Genomic DNA, 25849 nt, shown 5'->3' on the forward strand with positions numbered 1-25849 from the left:
GACAGTTACATTGAAAAGTAGCTTTAATATGCCCCTTTACAATGATGTATTCTTAATGTTTACCTACTACACTCTCTTCTACAGAAATTGTTGTAGGTTTCTTATTGATTTGCCCTCGTATACTAATCGTTAAACCTAGTGTGGATAATTGAAGCCCCGCCGTAGAAAACAATATAAGTGCCAGAAACAGAAGTTACTGTAATAATAGTGACAGAAGATAGTAAACTGCACCCAAGCGTCACAAAATAGAAAATACTATTGCTTAGAAGTACAACCTCGCATGTAAGAAGTATGAAAATCTAACTACAGCATAAACGTATTTTAAAAAAATAAAATAAGTGAAACAATTTCAAGGTGGCACTTACATTGTTTTCTACAGCGAGTCTTCAATTATACCCAGACGCATAGAATGTATTGTTTAGTTTATTTATTTTATTTATGAGCTTTAAGTCCCACAGTTGTGCTTTTAGGCTAAAGGAAACGATGAGAAATGAAACATAATAATGAAATGAATGGTGAAAGGACAATATAAAACACCTATGCCCTGAGCGGGATTCGAGTCTCCGACATATAATACAGGCCTTGCAATCGCCAGTCTAACGCCTTAGACCGCGCGACCCTAGCAATCACTCTTGTGTTGGTCTTATACAGTACCATTGACTCAACTATATGATTCTCTAACAGTAAAACACAACCTGTAATTTACTGAAAGATGGTATAGGATATAGTCACGCAAGAAAGAAGTCCGCCTTTCAAGTCGTACGAGAGAGGGAAAATATTTCCTACCCTGTTTGTGGATCGTTTTGCCTTTAAGTGAATCAACCACAGGCGAGTCAGTGGATAGTCATGAGTTTTGTTGAGAGAGCGAGAGAGAAAGAGTGTGTGTCTATTTTGCTATGTGTGAATACCAAGTGAAATATTTTGCAATGCATTTTTTTTTTGGGGGGGGGGATATAAATTTGGAGGGATTGCACTCCAACATTTTGGGGAGATGGGTACTGCTGGGATAGAACACACATTTTCTTATGTAAATGTATTATAACTAAAGCCCGGAATTAATGGCAAAATGCTATAAATTTTATGTATTGCAATTTTCATGATATTTTCAGGAGTGCAATTTCACAGTATAGAAACAATTTCTTTTCATTTTCTCTTCCCCTGCTTTTTATCCATGCACAAATGACAGCATATCCATGATTTAGTTCGCTCTTATCTGGCCAAGCGATCGCAGTGTCTGATAATTGTAATCTATTTCCGTTGGAATGTGGCAAGTGGAGGAAAAATGCTAGTGCATCTTCAGTTCCTGGAATTTAGAAGGACGAAGATAAACGAAGATGTTCACTTTAAAGAAATTGTCAGGTATAGGCAGTTACGAGGGTCACTACGAAAGTTTTGAGATACGCATTGTTGTGGCACAGTATTTGAATACCAATAATTGCGTTCGGTAGTGGTATCCAGAGCGAAGAAGCGAAGCAAGTTTGGGGATCTTGGTCCTTCCAGTGCTACAATTTTTCGGTGGTTTGGTGAATTCAGAAGACGCCGGACATCGCTTAAAGATGAAGAGAGAGCTGGATGTCCAGCAAAAATTGTGTCAGATGAAAACATTGCCGCTGTGCAACAAATGATTCGACAAAATCCTCGAACAACTTTCAAGGACATTGAATCTACAGTGAACATTGGATCGCCAGCAGTAACAAAAATTCTTCATGATCATCTTCGACTCAGGAAGGTTTCATCTCGTTGGGTGCCTCACACTTTGACTGAACAGCAGAAGCGCATACGCGTGGAATGGTATGAAGAAATGCTTGCACGATTTGATGGAGGCAATTCTCGACGCGTCTCTGACATTCTTACTGGTGATGAGACTTGGATCTATCAATCTGACCCTGAAAATAAACGCCCAGGGTTTGCCCAAGTGGGCCCAACCCGAAACCCACCTGAAAAACCCACCTTAAAACCCACCCGGGTTTTTGAGCTTTTTGTTAGTGTATTATTGGTACAACTAAGGTGATCAGATTGAAAGTGAATGTTATCAGATTTTTAGACTTTCTTTGGGCGAATTGGATGCTTTATGTTAAGGTATACAGCAATATTCAACATAAGATTTTTATAAGGTTCTGAATGCACTGAATGAATAATAATAATAATAAAAACCTTACCTTAGCCTGAAATAATTATAGAACAAATTAATGTATGGATTATGCTTATAGCTTATTTGAAGTAAAATATGCAGATTTATATTTTAGAAAATCCTTTTCGTGAATAGTGTGCTCACCGACTCGGCGACGCCGAGGGACGTTATCTCTCATACGTTTGACGGGTTTAAGGCCATAGGTGTCGGTACTACCAGTAAATTTGTAGTGCATTCGTAAAACTATTGGTATTATTTTTGATTACCTTTGATGGTAACACAAGTATTCTTCAGTAAAATTTGGTTTTCCAATAACAATAGTTTAATTCAGTTATTTGTTGCTACTCTTCGAATAAGCATTCTGTAGAATCAACACCAGCAATAACCTAAAAATTAATGTCAAATTTAAGAAGCTTAATGTTCAGGGTTCTGAAAACTACGTAACGCTTACTATTTCAAGTGCTGAATTGAAACTTGTGTACTACTGGAAATTTCGATGTACAGTACAGAAAGCTGCATTTTCGAAGAAAAAAAAAGTCGCAAAAGAACTACTCGTGAAATTTCCGCAATTGAACGCACAAAGCATCGGAACTGAATACTTCAACAATAAAACTATTTATTTTACGATTGAAGATATTTAATTTTAAACATGTACTTTATAAAATGTGAATTATATCTTCGTTAATTGTTTTAAACTAACTTTCTGGAAAGAACCGTCTTTCAACAAGTGCTCGGGAAATTCCCGTAATTGAACGCACAAAGTATCGGAAGTGAACTTCAACAATAAAACCATTTATTTTACGCTGGAAAATATTTATGTCGTATAACACATTTTGAAACATTTATTTTATAAATATGAATTATATTTTTGTTTTAAATTAATATATTTGGTGTTCATATTTGGCGAACGTCACTGAGGCAGTGCCGTAGCTTAGATTTTTTTCTGGGGATCAAGCATTAATACGTGTATTTTGGCCCCTTAGAAAAAGTTGTTTTACTAATTCTTGGGCCCCCTCTTTCCATCTTCCCTTTACTCTTTATGGGTATCCGGAGCCTGTGGGCCCTCCCGCACGGCAAGGTATGCGGGGACGTTAGTTACGCCCCTGGGCCCGTTCCATACATGACAAATTAATTAAGGGAACAATATTGACAAATTTCAAAGCCATACGAATAAAGATTATTTCTAGGGCTCCTTATAGTACAGTTTATTTATTTATTTATTTATTTATTTATTTATTTATTTATTTTTTTTTTTACTGAAATGGGCCCATGACTCATTTTTGTTTTATTTACCTTTTGTGTGCTGCTTTATGTAATGTAGTGAACCTGCTTGACGCTTCATTTATAAATTCATGATCGTATCGTATGTGGAGTAAGAAAATTTTGTCTTGAAGTGCCCCCCTCGAACGGCGGGGAGCTTCCTTGGGGGCAGTTACGGCCCTGCACTGCGCTACTGGGATGATTCAATATACATTTGTTCGTTCGTCTGCCTGTATCATACATACATACATACATACTACATTTAAACTTTCGGTCTCGTAAATTTAAATTTTCAGGGTATAAGCACGAGACACTAAATTTCCTGTATAGATTTTGGTGGCATACCAACATAAAATTTCAAAATGGCGGTCATTTAAAAAAATAGCAGTGAATACAAAATTGTTGCAACATGTGACAATGATAATCTTGAAATATAAATCACATTTTATTACTTTTACCCCAAAGACATTGAAATATTTCGATAAAACCCAGTTAAACCCGAAAAAACCCAATTAAACCCGAAAATACCCGAAAAAACCCATATGGGCCCAGGTGGGTTGGGCTTTTTCAGAAAAACCCGGGTTTTTTCAAACCCTGTAAACGCCAGTCTACAATTTGGATCTTTCCAGACGAAAACCCACCCACGAAAGTGAAGCGACCGCGAAGTGTGGGGAAGAAGATGGTCGCAACTTTCTTCTCCAAATCTGGCCATATTGCAACTATTCCACTTGAAGAACAGAGGGCTGTTACTGCTCAGTGGTACATTACTGTTTGTCTAACAAAAGTGTTCCAGAAGCTTCGGGAACGGCGTCCAAGAACTGGATTGAGTGGGATCCTGCTTCATCATGACAACGCGTCCGCACACACGGCCAACATCACAATTCAGTTTTTAGAATCTACGGAGGTCAAACTTGACTCATCCGCCGTATAGCCCTGACCTGGCCCCGTGCGATTTTTTTCTGTTTCCTAGGATCAAAGATCGCATGCGTGGGAAGAGATTTTGCAGCCTTGAAGAAGCTGTAGTGGCTTACGGGAATGAACTTTCAACACTTGAAGAAAAAGACTGGTAACACTGCTTCCAAAAGTGGTTTTCGAGGATGCAAAAGTGTGTACAGTCTAATGGTGAATACTTTGAGAAAATGTAAGTGTTAAATTGATTTTAAGTATGTAAGTTATTTCACATCTCAAAACTTTCGTAGTGATCCTCGTATTGTGAGTTGCTGGCGTGCGAAACACATAGCTGCTGTTGATGTGCATTTCGGTGTGTCAAGATACCGAAAGTTAGAATTCTAGGAAAAGATGTAAACATTTGTAAGTAAGTTTGGGTGTACTGTGTTTTCAACAGATGGTTCTGTACAGTTTGCAAATTATGTGAAACTGTGATTTCCGCTGAGAAGCGTTATTTTGTCACTTACCATATAACCACTGAAAAACATAAATCTGTAAGGACACGCAAATCAACTGGTGGACAAGTTCAGAATTCTCTTGGAATATTCACGTATCCCGCTTTGCGTACTAACACTTTTGAGAATAATCTGCGTGAGGCTCTAACTAGACGCACATCTCTTTATCGTGGGTGAAAAATGTTTCCTTTAGAAACTTCCTCGAATAATACACAAAACAAAAGGTTCCCAATGAATCGTCTTTAAGAAAGACTTACCTTAATAGCGCGTACAATAGAACTACTGTCGATATTCCTATAAGTGTTGGTGACAAAACTATATGGATTTCAATTGATGAAACATACGATATTCTAAGCCGTTCCATTGCTAATGCTGTACTGGAACTTCGGAAGAGGAAGACGTCATACAAATATATTTGATTCCATCAGAAGTTCTGGAGAAAGTAAATGATATGGCAATTCCACAGGTTTTTACAAAATTACTATTCTGTGACCAGAATGCATAAAACATGAGAGGGTTGTTCTTTTTATCATAGAGGAGCTGCATACATGAAAGGCACAGCAAAAGCCATTAAGGTTCTATTCCCAATTATAGTGCATGTCGCCTTTCTGGCACACCTACTACATAGAATTGCATGCAGAGGAAATACGTTCTCATTTTCTCGACGCTGACCTTCTCGTATCAACTGTGACAAAGGTATTTCTGAAAGCTATATTGTGAACCAGAGCCTTTCGTAAATTAGCCTCTGAACTTCCACTCCCACCAGAGCCCATCTTAACGAGATGAATTACAATTGTTCTCTTTCATGCTAAGAACTTCAAATCCATCAAGAGAATCATTCATACCGGTATTTTTGATAAGGGTGATGCATCTTCAATTAAGATTGCTGAAAATTTGCTTAAGAATTCATTGAAAAAGGACCTAGCTTTCATTGCAACATATTACAAAGTTAACCAGATGCTATTACCAAGCTTGGAAAAAGACTTCACCTAGTTGTCTGAAAACCTTCAATGATGCTGTCAATGATCTGAGTGTTTTACCTGGTGACAAAGGTGCGCACATTAGGCGGAAGTCTGATCGTGTTGTAAATGCTAGATTTGGAAAAACTGAAGAATATTGCTAGCGTTATGAAAGATGATGATGATGTAACTACTACAAGAACATAAATTCTTCCTAAATTATTTGTTTCCAGTATGTTCCAGTGATATCTGTAGATGTGGGAAGATTATTTTCACATCTAAAGCTAATTCAGCAGCTTATAGCGTATGCTAATGATGTAAATTTAATAGTGGATGATAGAAGAACAGTAGGAAAAACGCAGAGATCTTATTAAACGCTTGCAGGGGCATGGGTTTAGAAGTAAATGCAGAGAAAACTAAATCCATGGAAGTGCGTCGGGACCGTAATACGGCAAATTATGAATGCGTTAAAATATTAAATAATACTTTTTACAAAGTGGATACTTTCAAATATCTAGGATCAATATTAACGGACAAAAATCATATTGACGAATAAACTAAATGTCGACTAAAAGCAGGGAATTCGTGTTATATTCAGTTCAAAATCTCTTGTCGTCGCGAATTCTGTCGACGAATTTGAAGCTTAAAATATATAAAACGATAATCATAGTGGTGTTCTGTATGGTTGCAACACATGTTCGCTTACTCTGAGGGAAGAATATAGACTGAAAATATTTGAGAACAAGATCCTGAGACGAACATTCGGAACCAACCAAATGGAACGGGAATGGGGAATGGCGGGAACTTCATAACGAGGAACTACACAATTTATATGGTTTACCAACCATTCTTAGTCATCAAGTCTAGGAGACTAAGGTGGGCAGGTCACGTAGCTAGGATGGAAGAAAGTAGAAACGCTTTCAAAATCTTGACTGGAAGACCAATCGGAAAACGACCATTAGGAAGACCTAGGCACAGATGGGAGGATAATATTAAGATAGATCAAGTAGAGATAGAAATACAGAGTAGAAACTGGATCCAGTTGAATAAGGATAGAAGTCAGTGGAGTGCTTTTGTGAACGCGGCATTGAACCCCCGGGTTCCATAGGCCATAGAGTTAGTTAGTTATCTAAAGCTAATTCCTTCTAAAAGGAGACAAAAAAGTCTCTCATTTGAAAATCTTACGAAGTTGTTTATATTTTCAGAATACAAAAATATGAAGTAACTTCCTTAAGTGAAAATTAACTCCTGGTGTAGTGTAAACCATCTTCAATTTAGTACTTCTTGTGCTTTGAATGTTTTCGAAACTGCTAGCGGAACTGTATGTGAATAAAGTGTGACAGTGTTTCTGCGTTTATCATTTGGTTTTATTGTTACTACTGAAGAATGATGAATGGATCGTTAGATGTCGTCCTTCATGCGTTGTGCAATTTAAATGTTTTCAAAAATTTTAAATTGTACGTACTAAATGCTAAATTATTATTTTTTTTTAAAAATCAGGATTTTTTTTTTATTCGACTAACAAACCAATTATAGTCTATTATAGTTTTTAAATATTATACTTTATCTTTTTCTCCAAAAACCCTTGTTTGTTTTATTTTGCCATTTCAGGGTTTTAATATAGCAATGTTGACAGCCATTTTGGGATTTTTGTCATTAATTCCGGACTCCAATTATAACTAGTAATAAGACGGTTGTAAACTACTGCGTATGAATTTTTGGTCTTTTCCTTTTTTTTTTTTTTTTTTTTTTCAAAAATAAATTCAAGAACTATTTGCCACTCTATCTAAAGGCACTACGTAAGGAAACACATTGCTTATCAGTAGGGGGCAGAAGTTGATGAAATGTTATCTTTTTTCTGGCATCGCGGGCACTATGCCCATCAAATACACACACCATACTTCGTTTTTTTTTTTTTTTTTTTTTTTTTTAACATATTTTTACCAATTTTCAGCTTTTAGGTCATTTTTGTCATTCTTCCTAAGTTCAGGTGATTTTTTTCCGTCATTTTTGGTATGTTTCGGTATATTTATTATTATTTTTAGTATATTTTTTTATTATTACACACATTTGTCTTTGTTTCTATGCTGTCACGACTAGTGGTGTATTGCAATCATATCAGGTAAATGGAAAAGTTTGAAGTCAGAGTGTTTGTGTCTGATGAAGAGGACGTTAGGTCCTTGAAACTGTAACACATTGTAAGTATAATTTTTAATATATTTCATTCTGCTCTGGTCAGAACTGTGTTTTATTTGTTACTCTACTTATCCAGAGCCATGAAGTTTGTTCATTTTGAAGTTTTCATTGTCATTAAATATTTCCAAAATTAATTTGTGTGTAATATTTTTTAAAAATCATTTCTGACATTTAAATTTGTTACTTTTTCGACAGTCTGTATCTTGGCGGAAAGAGGCAATGTTCTAGGAAGTCCCTCCTACCCCAAATGTGTCCCAGATTTTCACTTTGCGATTTTACATATACAATTTGTTAATTCTAAATAATAATTACGCGGTTTACGTAAAAGCATTATTGCTTTATCTTTGCAGTAACGCTCCGGAGACGAAAATACAGAATGCTACGTATAGGCCTAGATGGGTATATAAATGCACTTTACGCTTAATAATTGGCTATATTTGTCTTAATCATTAAATCGTTTAAATTTATATTTTACTTGGATATTTTCATTTAAAATCAAACTTACATATTTCAACTGAAGAAGCTATCTTAGTTTTTCTAGTATCGCGGACATGATGCTTATCACTTGTATGTTCGTTGTATTCTTTTAAAGTTACAGTTGCAAATTTAATCGTCATTTTCACAAAGATCAGGTTATATTTCCATGTTTTTAAGGGCATTTTATAGCTCATATATATCTAATTGTTTTAGGTCGTGATCTTCGCCCCTTACTTATCAGCAAACATTGGATTTGCCTGCAAACTTCATGTGAAAGCAGCAAGTCTCTCGATGGAGTTAAATCACATAAACAGGGTTGGAAGTATTTTTTCTCTCTCGTATGACCTGAAAGGTAGAATTATTTTATTGCGTGACTGTATATCAATACATGCCAATGTGCTTACTTTTCACCCTTGTTCCTCGTCTATTTAGTTATGTTGATATTTCGACTCGCGTGGGAGTCAAATTAGCAACAGTTTCCAGCCTGCAAGAGGTAAGAAACGGCTGCGAACGTGGCTCTCGGCGACGCGAAATATCAACATTAAAAAACACCAAGGATATAAAAGTAAGCACATTGTTACAACCTGTAACCTGTAATTATTTTAAGTGTGTCATATTCTAAATTACAGAAAAAATTATAATTTCACCTGCCGCAAACTACTTGTGTCACGGTGCTCCCCATGAGCTCCATGACTTTTCGAGGCACAATTTCATTTGCAGTTGATCCATGGCCTAACTGTCCATACATGCCCGCGCCACAGGTAAACACACCACCATCCTGTAAAGATGAACCATTTTCGAATTAGAATAAATTTTTAAAACTTTTAATTTTAAATCATCACTCAGAAAATACACTCGTGTACTGTGCTGACATAAAGTCACAGAAGAAATAATCGTACGAATTGCAAAATGCAAATCACGAATGACAATGGGCAGACAGAATAATCTCATTTTAAACTGTTTCGTTGTCAATGCATTTTGTCTGGAATTATATCATAAAAGTAAAGGAAAACCTGACTGATGAACTGCCGGAAATAAAACTACGACCTGCAACATGATGAAAGAATGACCCACCATTTAGGTTACTAGCAACATGTTCAGCTTTCTATGCTGCTATGATTCCAACAGTTTGATATATATTCGAAATTATCTTCTAGAAAAATTCACCAATTAAAAAAATCGAACAGTAACTTGGCATTACAAAATAATGACCAGAAAGTGTCTTGTTAGATAGGTATTGACGAGTAAGCAACTAGTACAGAAAATATTGTATAGATGGTTTAAATCCAAGTACTACATCAGGGTGGCAACAAAAATTACGTGAAAGAATTTCCTGCCTTTTATTGTTTTTTCCAGATTTTTTTTTTTTTTTTTTAATTTTCCCTGGTTTATAATTAGTCATACAGACGGGAAAACAAAATCAAGGAAACATGACAACGATGATACATAAGTAACAGATTTTTCCTCCAATGAAATACAGAAATGAATAATATAAAAACAAATACAATGTACTTTATTACGAAATTACACAACTCTCAACTAATAAAATTCGTGCTCAATGCAAGAAATTAAACACCTTTCCAAAAACTTGAATCTGTACCTTTAGTGAAAGTTCCATTACATGTGATAAGAAAATGTCATAGTGAAACATTCATCGAAAAAGGGCGGATGTGTATCCATAAAACTGGCTGCGGTATATTAAAACATTTCTTTAGAAACAAAAAATTTCAATTTTCCTTTATTTCCTATCAATATTGCGCATAGTCAGTTTTCTTTGTTTCAAGCTCGTTCAAGATGAGCTTAATTTTCAGCATCTTTTGTTTTCCTTCCTCTTTCTCTCGTCGCTGATTTGTTGCTTCTGCAAAACGAGTACAAGCATTTCGTACATAATGAATCCTGGATAAATTGTCCCAGGGTCCCAGACAGGACCAACTCAAAATTCTTAAATAGAAAGGAGATCAACTTGCATATAGTATGAAAGTTGGTGTTAAATGAAAGAAGATAAATCAAGTCTCGACACTCTACAATAAGCCTGTGCAAAATAGTGGTGGGTCAAAATATCAACACAATTTTCATTGCAAAGTCTCCGTGTTTTTGTTTTTACACCTATCCCACCGTTTCAGATTCAAACGAATGACCACTGACTTTGCAATGAAGATTGTATTGGTATTTTGACCCACCGCTATTTTGCACAGGCTTATTTTAGAGAGTCGAGACTTCGTTTACCTTCTTTCATTTGACACCAACTTTCATACGACGTGCAAGTTAACCTCCTTTCCATTTAAAAATTTTGAGTTGGACCCCGTCTGGGACCTTGCGGGAGACCCTAGGGCAATTTATTTTACTTTGATACGTTGTACTTTTGAAATGATGGAAGACATGTTTTTCTGTTTTCATATCTGCCTCATTGCTTCAGATTTTTCAGGGTTGCAACAGACTTTACAGACGCGCTTAGACTTTAATAAAAACGAGTAAAATGCTGCCCCCAAGAGGAATGTATAAGACCTCCCCAATTTTGGTAACCGGTTTTGATCTTACCTTGACCCAAGCTTTCAGGAAATATGTATATCATCCCCATTTTGTGGGTTCAGGTCCCGGATAAGTGCTACTCAAGTTTGTTCTTTTAACAGGTTGACTGCCAAGGTGATTTGAAGGTACTGGTCTCAGGAGGCCATAAATTTCTTCTTACCTTTTGCTCGATTATGGATAGTCATGTCACATTTTTGTCGCGATGTTCTGCTTCTCGCAAAAATGTACCAATGGGAGCCAAGCACCATATGTTATGCTCATGGGGTGATATCAATAAAAATAAGTAACTACTCCTGAGAAGTTCTGCTCGAGAATCGGAGTAACTACACCTGGAGTAATCTCCGCCCTCAATTTCGTATCAATAAAACAAGCCACTACTCAGGTCTAGTCTGCTCCAGATTTATGAACGTTTACTCGCGCTTCCTCTGCACGTAGCACTGAGTCGTATCAATAAAAGAAGTAGTTACTCATTTCTCCCATCCGTCGCGCGGTCATTTCGTTGTTTTTAACTTATGGCGTAATATCCTAAACGCCATGGAAGGGACAAGTAGCAACGACAGTTTCAATTAAAGTGCTCCAGTGGTACTTTCAAAGTCACAGTTACCAGAAAGTAAACGAAGGAAAGCCGAAGCTTTGAAGGCAATTACAGTGAAATGCAACGAAATATCAAATACATCTACAAATGAGAGACAAATCCAAAAGAGAATCTTTAATATCCGAGCGAGCATTAAGAAAGAAAGAAAAAAAAAAAAAACTAATTTGAAAAAGAAAATGGGAAACAAGAAAGTAATACTGAAACCACGGGAACGAACTTCTTGGAACTGATGGATGTTGATTGGAATCCAGCAATATCAAGATTAGCACGACAAGTGCATATCACGTGTTGTCCAAGGTCTTTGTAGATTGTTTGGCTTTAAGAACGAAATCAGACACTTGGTCCCTTTGTTTCCTTTTTTAAATAGTCCAGCCAGTCACGTCATAAAGCACATCCATCTGATTGCGTTTTCCACACCATACGCGTCCCCTTTCACCTTGGCATAAAAAAAATATACATTCTCATGTATACAACCTTCCTATCAGCGTTAGTTGAGTTGATTTTGAGTTTAATTTCCTTTTCAGTAGCGAGGCTATATGGACGGATGAGTAACTTGGAATCCGAACCATATGAACTCCCGCCGGGAATCGAACGCGGGTCTCTCATGCCAAAGGCATGTACGCTATCCGCTTAGCCACGAAGGAGCTCTTCCTATTAGCGTATTCGTCTCCAAAATACTAGGTTTCTTTATTGCCACGTGTTTATAGTCAAGTGCTCCGATAGCACCCGGAAATGTATATTGTTCTTGCCACTCTGCCTTTGCTGTTTGAATATTACACACACCTCCGGAAACAATCAATTTTCAGATTTCGCAATAATCGCATCCATTACACTTGTAGTAGTCATAGAAACAGTACTTTGAGCCACAACAGAATCCCCTGACATTCAATTCAGACCTGGAATCCCGGATCACTCACGTAAAGCAAGAAAACCTGCATCTTTTTGCCATTACGTAGTGCACCATCCCAAATTTCCGTTGATTCTCCTAAAAAATGTTGTACTAACTACTTTACATTTTCTTTCATGAACCTATGTTTTTTGTAATCTCCATTTGCAACATTTCTATGCAATTTATAAGTTTTACTACATAGCAATACAATCATATACTCTGAAATATTTCGCACGGAGTCACCTATTTAGCTTGCTCCACAAATTTGGAGAAGTTACTAGCATCACAGAAGAGTCTTGATTTTTTATTGATATCAAACGCGGAGTAGTTATTCGGCTCGAGAATAGAGGTGTGGTTACTTCAAAAGGGCGGGGCTTCTCCGAGGTCAGCCGAGATGACTAGTGCTCAGTTCTCTTTTTATTGATACCAATGCGAGTAACTACTTCAAAATTGGGCGTAATGAGTAACTTCTCCGTTTTATTGATATCACCCATGGTCTCACAGTAATTTGTAACAATGAGCATCATATATGATCCTCAAGAACCTGAATAGTTAGTAATTTGTGATATCAAGCATGGGCATCATATATGGTGCTCATGGCCCCACAGAGATATAAGGTGAGCACCACATATGACGTTCATGGCAGTCAACCTGTGAAATTATATGCTATACACTACGCATTGATTGAAAATCCTCTTTCTAGATCTGAATTTTCATGTGACAAAATCAAGACCATTTTAACATCTTTAAATGATTTTACTCTGAGGTTTTCGAATTCATTAGCCAAAAGTTATCCAAACACTGCCCAATTCTAGAGTACTGACTCATAATTGTTGTACAATTTGAATACGAACAAAACTCTTTGAACTAATTCAGCTAAAAGAGATTTCATGCGATTCACTCCATCATCAGATGCTGTGTAAATTTTAAGATTCAACACTAGTTAATTTATAATTTAAAGGTGACTTCTACGCAAGTTTAAGAACAAATTTCTGTAGACACTTTCGGCAATTTAGGCAGAAATCCACAATGTCCCAACTCCATTATTGGACATATTTAAAGCTCGTATGTGTAGTGAAATAATGTCTATTTTTCATAGGAAGATTTTCTTTATTTTCCATATCAATTGGTATACATGAACTCGAAGAATTAAAAATTTCTAGTTTTACAAACACATCACAGTTTTTTCACCACCTCCGATACAGTGTTGTAAAAAAATGGAATGTTGAGAGGAGAGTCAGTCTGAAATTCAGTAACGAAAGGTTCTACTTCTGAAACAAGTGCTTTAAAAAACGTAAATTTAGGAATAAATATCAATACGATCTGATAGTTTGAAGAGCTCGGAACTTTCGAAACTTTCTTATCCTTCCTGACACGTTGAATATACAACAGAATATACGGAAAAAGTCAATGGCTCGCTAGGCAGCACTATTATTTTGAAGCCAATACAGAACATAACTTCAATGGAAAATTTTCTGATTCTATAGGAGTATACGCGACACGGTATGCTGAAAGAAGTTATTCAGCAACTGCTGCTTTAAATGCTCTACGCAAAGTAACCCACAGCTTCCTATATCAAGTATTACAGTAACCTACAGGTTTCCTGATATCTGACTTGAAGATACGCAGAAAGATAATGTTTACATTAAGGCCATGTATTAACGTTTGAATAATCTTTTTCAACCTCAAAGTTGAAAGTGTCTCTTTGAAAGCGACTGAAAAGTCAGAAGCTGTAGAATTCCGAAAATCACGTGCACACTTGCCCTTTATGGTACTCCAGAAACGTTCATTTATGACTCCTTTAACGTCCCACATTTATGTTCTCCAGCTTAATCAAAACTGTACTACCACCTGAACACGAGAGAACAACGATTATAAATGCCGGTAGGCGTTGTGGTGAGAACTATGATATTTTCTTATTTAGAAAGTAGTTCTTATATCGCTACATTACTAAAAAGCAAAAGACTGAAATTATCACTTTTAACAAAGACTGAAATTATCTCAGCTGTGAACACATCTTTAAACAATTAAAATCACACGTTTTCCCTTTCCCAATAAACACTACTGAGACAAGAATGTAAAACATTATATACTAATACTACCTTTGTAAGAAACACTGAGAAATCTTCGCCACAGGCAATGTATTTGACTTTGATAGTCCTCAAGGACTTCAACTGACAAGGATACATTTTGTCTATATTATCGTTCAAGCCTAGCTGACCAAATGAATTCTTTCCCCATCCAAACACAGCACCTAAATAAATAAATAAATGAAAAACATTGTATGAGAGACACAAGCAAGATTTTACTAATTTAGATTTAAGGTATCTATAAAGTTTGTCCCTAACAGAATCTGTACATCATCTGTCTATAAACTTTCAAGAATGTTTCCGTTTCTTTCTCTTTCCAATACTGTTAACGGAAAGCCAATTGCATTATTACCACATATTTGAACTTGAGTAAGTTAAATTCTACTTAGTTTGTGGCACGGTAAGTTTAACAGTAATTAGCAGACAAGTATTTTTAAGTTCGTGGGTTTTTGTGTGAAGGGTGTGTGGATAGGGAGAATACCTTCATTTCAAGGCATTAATCATGTGGTATCAGATATCATCCTGAAAAATCTGGTAGGGGCCGGAAGGAGGGAATCAATATAGCTGCCGGCGGAAGAGGTCTTTCTTGTTTTAAAGGGTTTTAACTTCTACAAATTTTCAAATGAAAGCTTTATGCTTGCATCAATGTTTATATAACACAATCATTGTATTTTCAGCCATCCACTTCCACTGCGACATCAGCGTTTAAATATGGCGTCTCTGAAACCCAAAATTAAAAGTCAAATAATTTTGAAATTGCTACATATACGCGAAACTGTTCTAAAATAAACGCTATATATAATCTAAGTCCGACATCCCAACAATATAATAAATGTCTCAACTAAAAACCCACTTAGGAGATCAAGATATATATATCATCAAAATGGTCGCCACACAGTATTTCTATTTCTATATAGAAAGAGATATATTTAGGCATTACGTTAGTCGAAGGTCTCATCACTACCATCTGTTGGTTTTTTCCATTGTAAGTCATTGTTAATACACTTATCTTCATTTTCATCACAAGGGCACAGTTTCGTACATCGTAGAAATTGGGTTCGACATTTGCATGCCAAAAAACACTTACTTCTTGCGCAATCACAGTGAATCAGTGAAATGCTGTCTCTGCACCGCAAAGCAGTAACGCACTAACGACCTTCGCAATAACATTGAAGCAGAAGTGAGTGCGAACAGATGGGTAACAATTAGAGAATTGTGTGTGATGTTTTCTGACGTTTCAAGGAACACTATTCATGAAGTTGTGATTGGGTTAGGATATAAAAACTTGTATGCACCCTGGCTCGAAACAGTTGACTGACGAACACAAAACCAAGAGAATGAGATACGTAATTGATTTTCTTACGCACTACGCAGTGGAGGGAGATGCATTCCTGGACTCTATTGTAACGGGTATGAGACATGGAATTTCAACATACGCCATAATTCAAGGAGCATGTTACTAGTGCACAGTGGTGCAGAACTGAAAATTCCTGGCCAAAAATCGTTTACATGGGAAAATATGCAAATAGACTGCTTATATTGTAGAGAATTGTTTCCTCTCATAAAAGAATAGTAATACAGTATTGTAGAAACTTTACATAAAACAAACACACCAGTGGCGTATCGAGCTTGGGCGGGGAGCATAATTTCCAATTTTCAAAGATGAAGATTTAATTCATACTTTACATTGTTGCGCAACAGATATTGTACTTTACAAGAAAAAGAAATAGAGTATTTTACAATTTGTATATATTTGAAAATTATACATATTTCTACAATATGTAGGTGTTGAGTTGAGTTGATTTTAGTTTAGCGTCCCTTTTCAGCAGCGAGGCTATATGAGACGTGGACCTACTGATTAACGTGGAATCCGAACCACATGAGCTCCCGCCGGGAATCGAACCCGGGTCTCCCACGCCAAAGGCGCGTATGCTAACCGCTTAGCCACGAGGGAGCTCCAATATGTAGGTGTTCATTGTATGTTACATGAAGATATTATGGCAAGGAATTAAATTTCACTTTTCCAAATACGTGAAATTGTCAAACGAAAAAGTCTTCTGTATAACAAAATTTTGTTAATTGTGATGAGTGTTGTTCAAAGCAAAGACCTACTATTACGTACCGTGCAGCACTTGACTTGTGGAAGAGTGTGCATGTAGTGTATCACATGTCGATCTCGCTGTCACTATTGGTATCGACAGTGCGAGCTTCCAGCTGCCCAGGCGCAATGAGCAGTCCCAACACTTCCTGTGAAATCACACCAGAGTCCTCCTGGGCAGTTTCCGCAGGGACGAGATGGACAGAGTCTGGTATGAGAAGCAGCCTCAGAAGCAAGTCTTCCATGGTGGCCACTCCAGACACTTTTTGCGTGTGACTTGATGTCTTTATGTTGCGACTAATGAACCTCCTCAGACAGCTGGCCGATTGGGAGCAGAGCAGATAATATGATAGAAGGGCCGTGGATCAGGATTTTATGTACAGTGATGGATATGTAATTCCAGGGGCACAGAGAAACATTCTTCCCGGAAACACTTCTGAATTGACAGTTTTCTTCTGTTTATTCTGGCCTGGTTGGATTCCGTAATTTTCCACTTATTCACCTCCAGCTTGTAGGATAGGTTTAAAATAAACTCCATGAACCTGATGCGTGCGTGGAGAATAGATAGTCCAAATTCAAACGTCCTCTGATCCATACTCCTCTTCAGACAAGTGTCAATATTGTTAAGATCACTGGATGTCGCCGAGCACAAGTAACACCTCAAAGTGGGCGTTATTTCTGTCACAGCATTACAAATCTTCCCGTCCACCATAGTCTACTAATTTGTGTGCTATTTGTACTTCTTGCCCTGATGATGTGGTGACTTTTGAGCGCTGTACTTTAACATAACTAATTTTTAAACAATATCATATTCAGTACATATTACATCATATAATCAGGGGGTTTTGTACACTTTGCCCGCTCCGCTTTATATTTGTTTCTCATTATCGGATGACTTCAGAGAGGAAAACAATGCATTAAATACAGTCTGTATCCTTGTGGTTTCCGATTATAATTGTTTGAGAGTCAATTATTGCAATGTAAATGTAAATAACTCACAGCCCGGCAGCTGGCCACAAAACAGAGTGACTTTCAAGACGTTTTATGTCGTAACTTGCAAATCAGTGTGTATCGGCATTTTATCCTTATAGCCATATCCAACACACCCTGCTGAATCTACCAGTGTAATTGTCGCCGTGGACCTAAATGGTACTTTTTTATATAACATTCCGAATGTCATTTGTACTGAGAGAAATTTAGCTATTTCTTTGAGGTCATAGTTCCACATGCAGTATGCACAAAGATGAAAACAATGTATGTTGTAGCAAACTACATACTGTGATGAACTTTCTACCCACTGGAATTAACTGCACAATTATATTATTTGGACGATTTGAAATTAAAAGTTTGTGATCAAATTACGTAAAATAGGTTCTAAAAATTGGCGAACCTTTAAACTATGAAAAACATAGTAGCACCTTCTATTATGCCAAATTAGTCCAGTATATAATGCACTTTTTACGTTTTACGTTAAAGTGAAAGTACATTGTCCTTAAATTTCCATTTTTTATTTTTATTTATTTATTTATTTTTTAATTTTTGGCCAGGAATTTTTAATTCTACCCCACTGTGCAGTGGTGCCATACTCATTCCCTAAAAGCTAAAAAAGTCTGATTCAACAGTTTTAGAGATCGCCACGGCATTCTACCGGTGGAATTCATGCCTCCTGGAAGAATGATTAATGCTAAAACATAATGCTAGACTTTGAAACATCATCGCCCTACAATTCAAAACAAACAGAGGAGCATGCTACTACGTGGAATCAGTTTTATACATAACAACGACTGGCTTCATTCACCAAATGTCACAAAGGAGTTATGTGAGGCGTCCTTGATTATCCTATCAGCCATACAACTCCGATCTCGTACCCAGTGACTACCATCTGTTTCTATACCTAAAGAAACACCTTGCTGGAAAACATTTTGACGACGACGATGAGGTCAGGGAAGAAGTAATAACGTGATTCCAAATGCAGGCGCCAGATTTTTACGATTCTGGGATACAAAAACTTGTTCCGCGTTAGAACAAATGTTTGGATAATAGTAGCATTTATGTGGAGAAATAGTCTCTGTATCAGTGTATCTTTGTTTGCGTCCAATATAGTTCTTGCATATCTGATTTTTAGTTCGTATCTCTACGTTCCTAACAAGCCTCGTACTTATATTACTGTTAATCAATTAATTTTTAAGGTAATCTAACTACCTAAGTTTAATCTCCCAACACTGATACCAGCTTTATTTGGAGTTTTAGGTTCTCTTTTCACAGTTGGGCTTTACAAGACGCATGTAGGTTAGCGAGAGATTATTTGCACTCCCATCAACAATCTACCTTGGGTTGCCGCAATAAAGGCGTGATTAATAATTATTTAGTTGCGAAGGAGCTCAGATGTCATTCTTCGTTTCGCAGATTATCTTGAAACATTTTATTATTATCTATAAAAGAGTATAAGTGACCCACTCTTCAACACCTAGGTTATACTATCATAGCTAGAAACGTGAAATTTGGACAAAAGACTCATTTTGTCACAAAAGCAAGGATACGAAAGGATGTTTTAAACTACATATCAGGAGGTTAAATAGAGTTCAAATATTTTTGCCAACAACAGAATGGTCATAACTTACGAAGTTAATCCATGAAATTAAGATGAAACTCAGTATATAAACTCCTCATTAAATATAACTGAAGATGTTTTTTTGAGTTTTCAAAAATTCCACTCCAAAGGGAAAATTCCTATTATGTTCAAATTTCCCATGTGAGAATATGCTTAAGTTGGAGGTAGAAGTTCAATACATTAACCCATCACTAAAAGTGAGAGAATATTTATAGCACGAGGACGAGACACATGTTAAAAAAAAAAAAGGCTGAATTTTTTTTACGCGGGATTGGCAACACTGATGAAGCTGGCCATTCGCAAAAACATCCCCATGTTTTCTCTGCTTGCAACAACGATAGAATCGTCCGAGTAGGGTCGCGTACGTGCAAGCAGCAGTAAGGTGAAATGGCTGCCGTAATACAAAATGCTGCTAAATGTGAAGTGGGTTCTGGCATACGGTTTTGTGAATGTCAAAGGACAGAATGTACCTCACATTTATCGAGAATTGTGTGCCATTAACAGACTGACAGTAATTCGTAAAGGGAAGATCAGGCAATTGTGCAGAGAGTTTAATCTGTTTATGACGATGAGCGTGGCGAAAGGCCTAATGTTCAGACGGGCTACCTGGTGAGACACGTTAACGAAAAAATTGCGAACCAATCGCCGGTTCACATGAATTAAATTCATCAGTTTCCAGACGTATATGTGAAAACAGTGCATCGAATTGTGACTGATAAGCTGGGTTATTAGAAACTATCTGAAGTGGGTGCCAAAAATGCTGACATGTCCTTACGAAGAGCAAAGAATGACAGCTGCACGTGACTTTCGGGCCTACTGGGGAAGGATGGAGATGACCTATTTTCTCACATAGTGACGGAGGATAAAACCCGGATATCGTACGTCACTGGGGAGTCGAGGCAGTAGTCAATAAAATAGCGGCATTCTGGTCCTCTTAAGCGAAGAAATTCAAACAAACAGATACCATCATTGCACTAAATCATGGCAACCGAGTTTTGGGACCAAAAGGGTGTGATTCTTGTTAAATTCTTGGTACCAAGACGAACAATTACAGCAAATGTGTATTGCCAAACATTGTATAATCTGCAATGTACCATCCCCAACCGGCGGGGAAGAATGCTACACTCTAAAATTCTTCCGATCCATGACAACGCCTGCCCACACATAACTGCTTGTACTTCTGAGATAATTCAAAGATTTGGATGGGAACTATTCACTCTTCTTCCCCCTTCAGCCCCGACCTTGCCTCCAGCGACTTCTTTCTTCGTCTGAAAAAGTGCCTTGCATTGAAGCTTTTAACGACAGTGAAGTGCTCAGGACACCATTCTGGACTGGCTGCACACGAAGTCGGCAGATATTTACACAGAGGATATACAGAAGCTTGTGCCACGCTACCAGAAATGTCTGGAGGTGTATGGTGACTACGTCGAGAAATAGTCAAGGTACGTATTGATATATCAATCACAATAAACTTCTTATATCATTTTCTTGTTTTAAAAAATATATCAGTTCTTTCTTTTCTGACATGCGCCTCGAATATAAGCTCTTCGTTAAAAATGAGCGAATACTTGTTGCAGGTATTCAATAATACCGCTTCTAGAGGGGGAAAAGGTGTACAACTTCTACAATATCGAAAATTTTGGTTGCATTCTTTAAACATTATTTTCGTGCGAAGAACGGACACTTCTACTAGTCATTATACAATCAAAAACTGCTTATAAATTTTTAAAAAAAGGATACATACCTGATTTAGAAACAGCAAAACTATGGTAGCCTCCACAAGCCACAAATGAAATAGGAATTCCCTCCAATGATTTGATTTTTTGTGGCTTACTTTCAGAAATTTTCGATGTTCCTGTCCCAAGCTGACCATGATTATTACAGCCCCAAGAATACAGTTCACCATCTGAAAGCAAGCAGTCTTATACTATAGCACATTATCTTCAGAATATGCAGTAGAAATATTAAAATAGGCAACATTTATGTTCTATGTATTTCATACATCTTAAAAAACAAGTATGACAAATAGTGATGTGAGGTGGAAAATTTTCCGTTCTAAAAAAATGTCAGTAATAAAGTAACAATTCCTCAGCAATCATAAAATTGGTTGAATTCATGTACAGAAATGTAACAAAGTGAAAGATCGTTTAAAGAATCTGAAAATTTGCATGCCTCACACAATTTTCAGTACTATGTAGGAACAAGTGAAACCATTTTTCATGAATCGAAATATTTTCTGTTTTATATGAAAAAATTGAAGTACTTTTTATGAGTCGAAAAATTTTCATCATTTTGAAGCAAAAAGTAAAACAACTTTTTGTGCATCGGAAAGTTTTATTGCTCTGTAGAAACAAGTGAAAGGAATTTTCATAGATCGGAAAATTTTCATCACTATGTAGAAACAAGTGGAAAAAACTTTTCATAAGCCGGACAATTTTGGATATTATGTATAGTGATGTTAAGTGGAAAATTTTCCACTACATTTAACTGCACATTCAGCTACAAAATTGAATTTCTGTAGAGGACAGTTAATCAGCAACAAATTATAATTTTCCAATTAGCTTTCGGGAACCGGAAAATTTTCTAATATTTCAAGTTGGGAAATAAACTTTTACACAGTGTTTCTCTCTCTCTTTTCATCTGCGAGCTCCTTCGTTGCTAAGCAGTTAGCATACGCGCCTTTGGCATGGAAGACCTGGCTTCGATTTCCAGCGGGAGCTCATGTAGTTCGGATTTCACGTTAATCAGTTGGTCCCGTCTTATATAGTTTCGCTGCTGAAAGGGACGTTAAACTCAAAATCAACTCAATTCAACTCTTCTGCGTGTGTGTATGCAAAGTGCAGAGAACATGAGTTCGTAGAGTACAAATATCCAATTCTATTATTTAAAATTTCAATTTATTAAAAGTCATGAATGTTTTCCGATTCATAAAAACATACTCCACTTATTCCTACATCGTTGTTTAGCCGTAGAATTTATTGGTGATAAGTATTGTCTTACATAGTTTCATGAAGTGAAAATCTAACCATTCATTTCAAGAATGTTTCAAAAACTTCAATGCGTTCTTCCCTCAGAATCAACCTTTGATCTTACAATATTAGATTCCGTCAGTTTAATACGGATAAGTCGGTTTTCTCATAGCTTTACTACTTTTATAGATTTACATTCTGCACCATTTGTAAATAAGTAGATATAATAAAGAGAGAGAGAGAAACACTATGTAAATTTTTACTTCACAACTTGAAATATTAGAAAATTTTCTGGTTCCCGAAATCTAATTGGAAAATTATAATTTGTTGCTGTCTAATTTTTTCTCTACAGGAATCGAATTTTATAGCTGAATGTGCAGTTAAATATAGTGGAAAATTTTCCACCTAACATCACTATACATAATATCCAAAACTGTCCAGATTATGAAAAGTGTTTTCACTTGTTTCTACAACGTGATTAAAATTTTCCGATTCATGAAAATTCCTTACATTTGTTTCTACAGAGCAATAAAACTTTCCGATTCACAAGAAGTTGTTTTACTTTTTGCTTCAAAATTATGAAAAATTTCCGACTCATAAAAAGTTCTTCAATTTTTCCATACAAGACACAAAACATTTCGATTTATGAAACATTGTTTCACTTGTTCCTACACAATACTGAAAATTGTGTGAGGCATGCAAATTTTCAGATTCTTTAAACGATCTTTCCCTTTTTAACATTTCTATACATAAATTCAATTAATTGTATGAATACTGAGGAATTGTTACTTGATCACTGATATTTAACGGAAAATTTTCCGGAAAAATATGGAAGAAAATTTTTCACATCACATCGCGGCTGAACAACGATGCAGGAATAAGTGGAGTATGTTGTTATGTATTGGAAAATTTTCCGTTTCAACATTTTCCGGAAAATTTTCATCACTGTACAGGACAGACAATTCTTCGGTTCATGAAAAACTGTTTCACTTGTTCCTACATAGTACTGAAAATTGTCTGAGCCATGAAAATTTTCAGATTCTTTAAACGATCTTTCACTTTTTAACATTTCTATACATGATTTCAATCAATTTTATGAATACTGAGGAACTGCTACTTGATCACTGACATTTGTTAAGAACGGAAAATTTTCCGGAAAAATATAGAAGAAAATTTTCCACCTCACATCACGGCTAAACAACGATGAAGGAATAAGTGATGTTTTATGAATCGGAAAATTTTCCGTTTCAAAATTTTCCGGGAAATTGTCATCAGTGTACAGAACAGACAATTCTTCGATTCATGAAAAACAGTTTCACTTGTTCCTACATAGTACTGAAAATTGTTTGAGCCATGAAAATTTTCAGATTCTTTAAACGATCTTTCCCTTTTTAACATTTCTATACATGAATTTAATCAATTTATGAATACTGAGGAATTCTTACTTGATCACTGATATTTGTTAAGAACGGAAAATTTACCGGAAAAGTATAGAAGCAAATTTTCCACCTCACACCACGGCTATACAACGATGAAGGAATAAGTGATGTTTTATGAATCGGAAAATTTTCCGTTTCTAAATTTTCCGGGAAATTGTCATCAGTGTACAGAACAGACAATTCTTCGATTCATGAAAAACAGTTTCACTTGTTCCTACATAGTACTGAAAATTGTTTGAGCCATGAAAATTTTCAGATTCTTTAAACGATCTTTCACTTTTTAACATTTCTATACATGATTTCAATCAATTTTATGAATACTGAGGAACTGCTACTTGATCACTGACATTTGTTAAGAACGGAAAATTTTCCGGAAAAATATAGAAGAAAATTTTCCACCTCACATCACGGCTAAACAACGATGAAGGAATAAGTGATGTTTTATGAATCGGAAAATTTTCCGTTTCAAAATTTTCCGGGAAATTGTCATCAGTGTACAGAACAGACAATTCTTCGATTCATGAAAAACAGTTTCACTTGTTCCTACATAGTACTGAAAATTGTTTGAGCCATGAAAATTTTCAGATTCTTTAAACGATCTTTCCCTTTTTAACATTTCTATACATGAATTTAATCAATTTATGAATACTGAGGAATTCTTACTTGATCACTGATATTTGTTAAGAACGGAAAATTTACCGGAAAAGTATAGAAGCAAATTTTCCACCTCACACCACGGCTATACAACGATGTATGAATCGGAAAATTTTCCGGAAAATTTTCATCACTGATGACAGAACTAGAAATTTCGAAATCTAAGACTAGACTCTACATATAAGGGGCATTTTCTGTAGCATCTGTGGGAAAACATTAGCAAGTTATCAGAAGACATGTAATCACTTTGACGCTGTAATTTTATTTATAAAATTTTTACCACGTAAAACTTGTATAATAAAAACAATATGTCTATAACAAATATATCTACGGATATTATTGTAATTATATAATTTCAGAATTTGGGAACGTTCCTGTTATATTTAATAGGTTCTGCGTTTTTAAGTCTAAGTAATATTTGTGCCTTTTACTGGAAAAAGATCTAGCACCATAACATCATAGAACTTAGATAACACTATGAAATAACGTATTGAGATTTTTTTTAAATGTTGATCAGTACTCTATCAGCATATCACGATTTCAAAATTTTTGGAAGACATGTTTCTCACTTGTAAACATCTTAGAAAATCTTACCATTCTATTTTATAAGATGCTGAGTTCTACGGAGCTACGCTTTCGATTTTTTTAAAGTTATTTAAAAAAATAAAATGAGCTGAATTTTATTAAGAGAATTCTTAATGGAACATAAATTTGTTCTAATTTCTGTGATAGCATTACTCGTCTTCCCTTGTCCAGTTGGCTAGGACACTTGCCTTTGATGCACAAAGTGCCGGGCTCCATTCCCGGTGGAAGAGCATCAAACGCATTTCAAGTGGTACAGTAAGTCTTGTCTTATACAACCTTGCAGCTTACAAATAACGTATGTATAAATCAATCAATCGTCTCTGTATTTTTAGTTTTGATACGAACTCTCTACTTAAGCTACCACGATCCCGATTACAATCCCTATTAAATCTGTATAACTACGTACCTTATATTTAAAATACTTTCAATGTTTTAAAAGTACACTATAATAGTTCTCTTTCACTGTGTTTTGATGAAAATGTTCTCAATTTTTGTATGCTATGTAGTGAATAACATACCTTATTCTTTTTAATACCAAATTATAGTACTTCCTCCCACGATTCGTTGTGTTTTCTAAGTACCTTCTCTAACTGTTAATATAATAATCACGACTCTCAACTACTCACATGTACATAACACATTCTTTCTTTCACCACTCTAAATAATTCAAATCTCGTAATTGTTCTAAATCTTAACTACAAGTATCAAAGCATTAGTAAAATATGAATAAGAAACACACATATTTTTATTATCTTCTCAATGATTACAGAAAATATTTTCATAAATACATTGAAGCTGTTGTACGTTTACATAGTACACTTACTATTGGTAAGTACTAAAGAATGTTTATGCCCACAAGCTACTTGAATTATATGTTCTGTTGCCAATGCTTTTAACATTTTCGGATTGGGCTCGTAGTCTGTACCTGTATTTATGCCTGAAAATAAAAAGAAAATAAATTACA

General features: G+C 35.9%; 1 protein-coding gene across 3 annotated transcripts in view; it reads right to left on the reverse strand.

Annotated features, from left to right (window-relative positions):
- The window catches only part of Herc4 (HECT and RLD domain containing E3 ubiquitin ligase 4), a 171408-nt gene that overhangs the window by 115751 nt on the left and 29808 nt on the right, over positions 1–25849 (reverse strand). For all 3 annotated transcript variants that reach the window (XM_081726048.1, XM_081726055.1, XM_081726061.1), the window contains exons 5-8: positions 25709–25822; positions 20983–21144; positions 14542–14693; positions 9074–9204 (exon numbers count right to left, since the gene is read on the reverse strand). In XM_081726048.1, the coding sequence (XP_081582174.1) occupies positions 9074–9204; positions 14542–14693; positions 20983–21144; positions 25709–25822 (559 nt within the window). The remainder of the gene's footprint in view (positions 1–9073; positions 9205–14541; positions 14694–20982; positions 21145–25708; positions 25823–25849) is intronic.

Source organism: Thermobia domestica, chromosome 1, assembly GCF_964235325.1.
Source record: "Thermobia domestica chromosome 1, izTheDome1.hap1.1, whole genome shotgun sequence".
NCBI lineage: Eukaryota > Metazoa > Arthropoda > Insecta > Zygentoma > Lepismatidae > Thermobia > Thermobia domestica.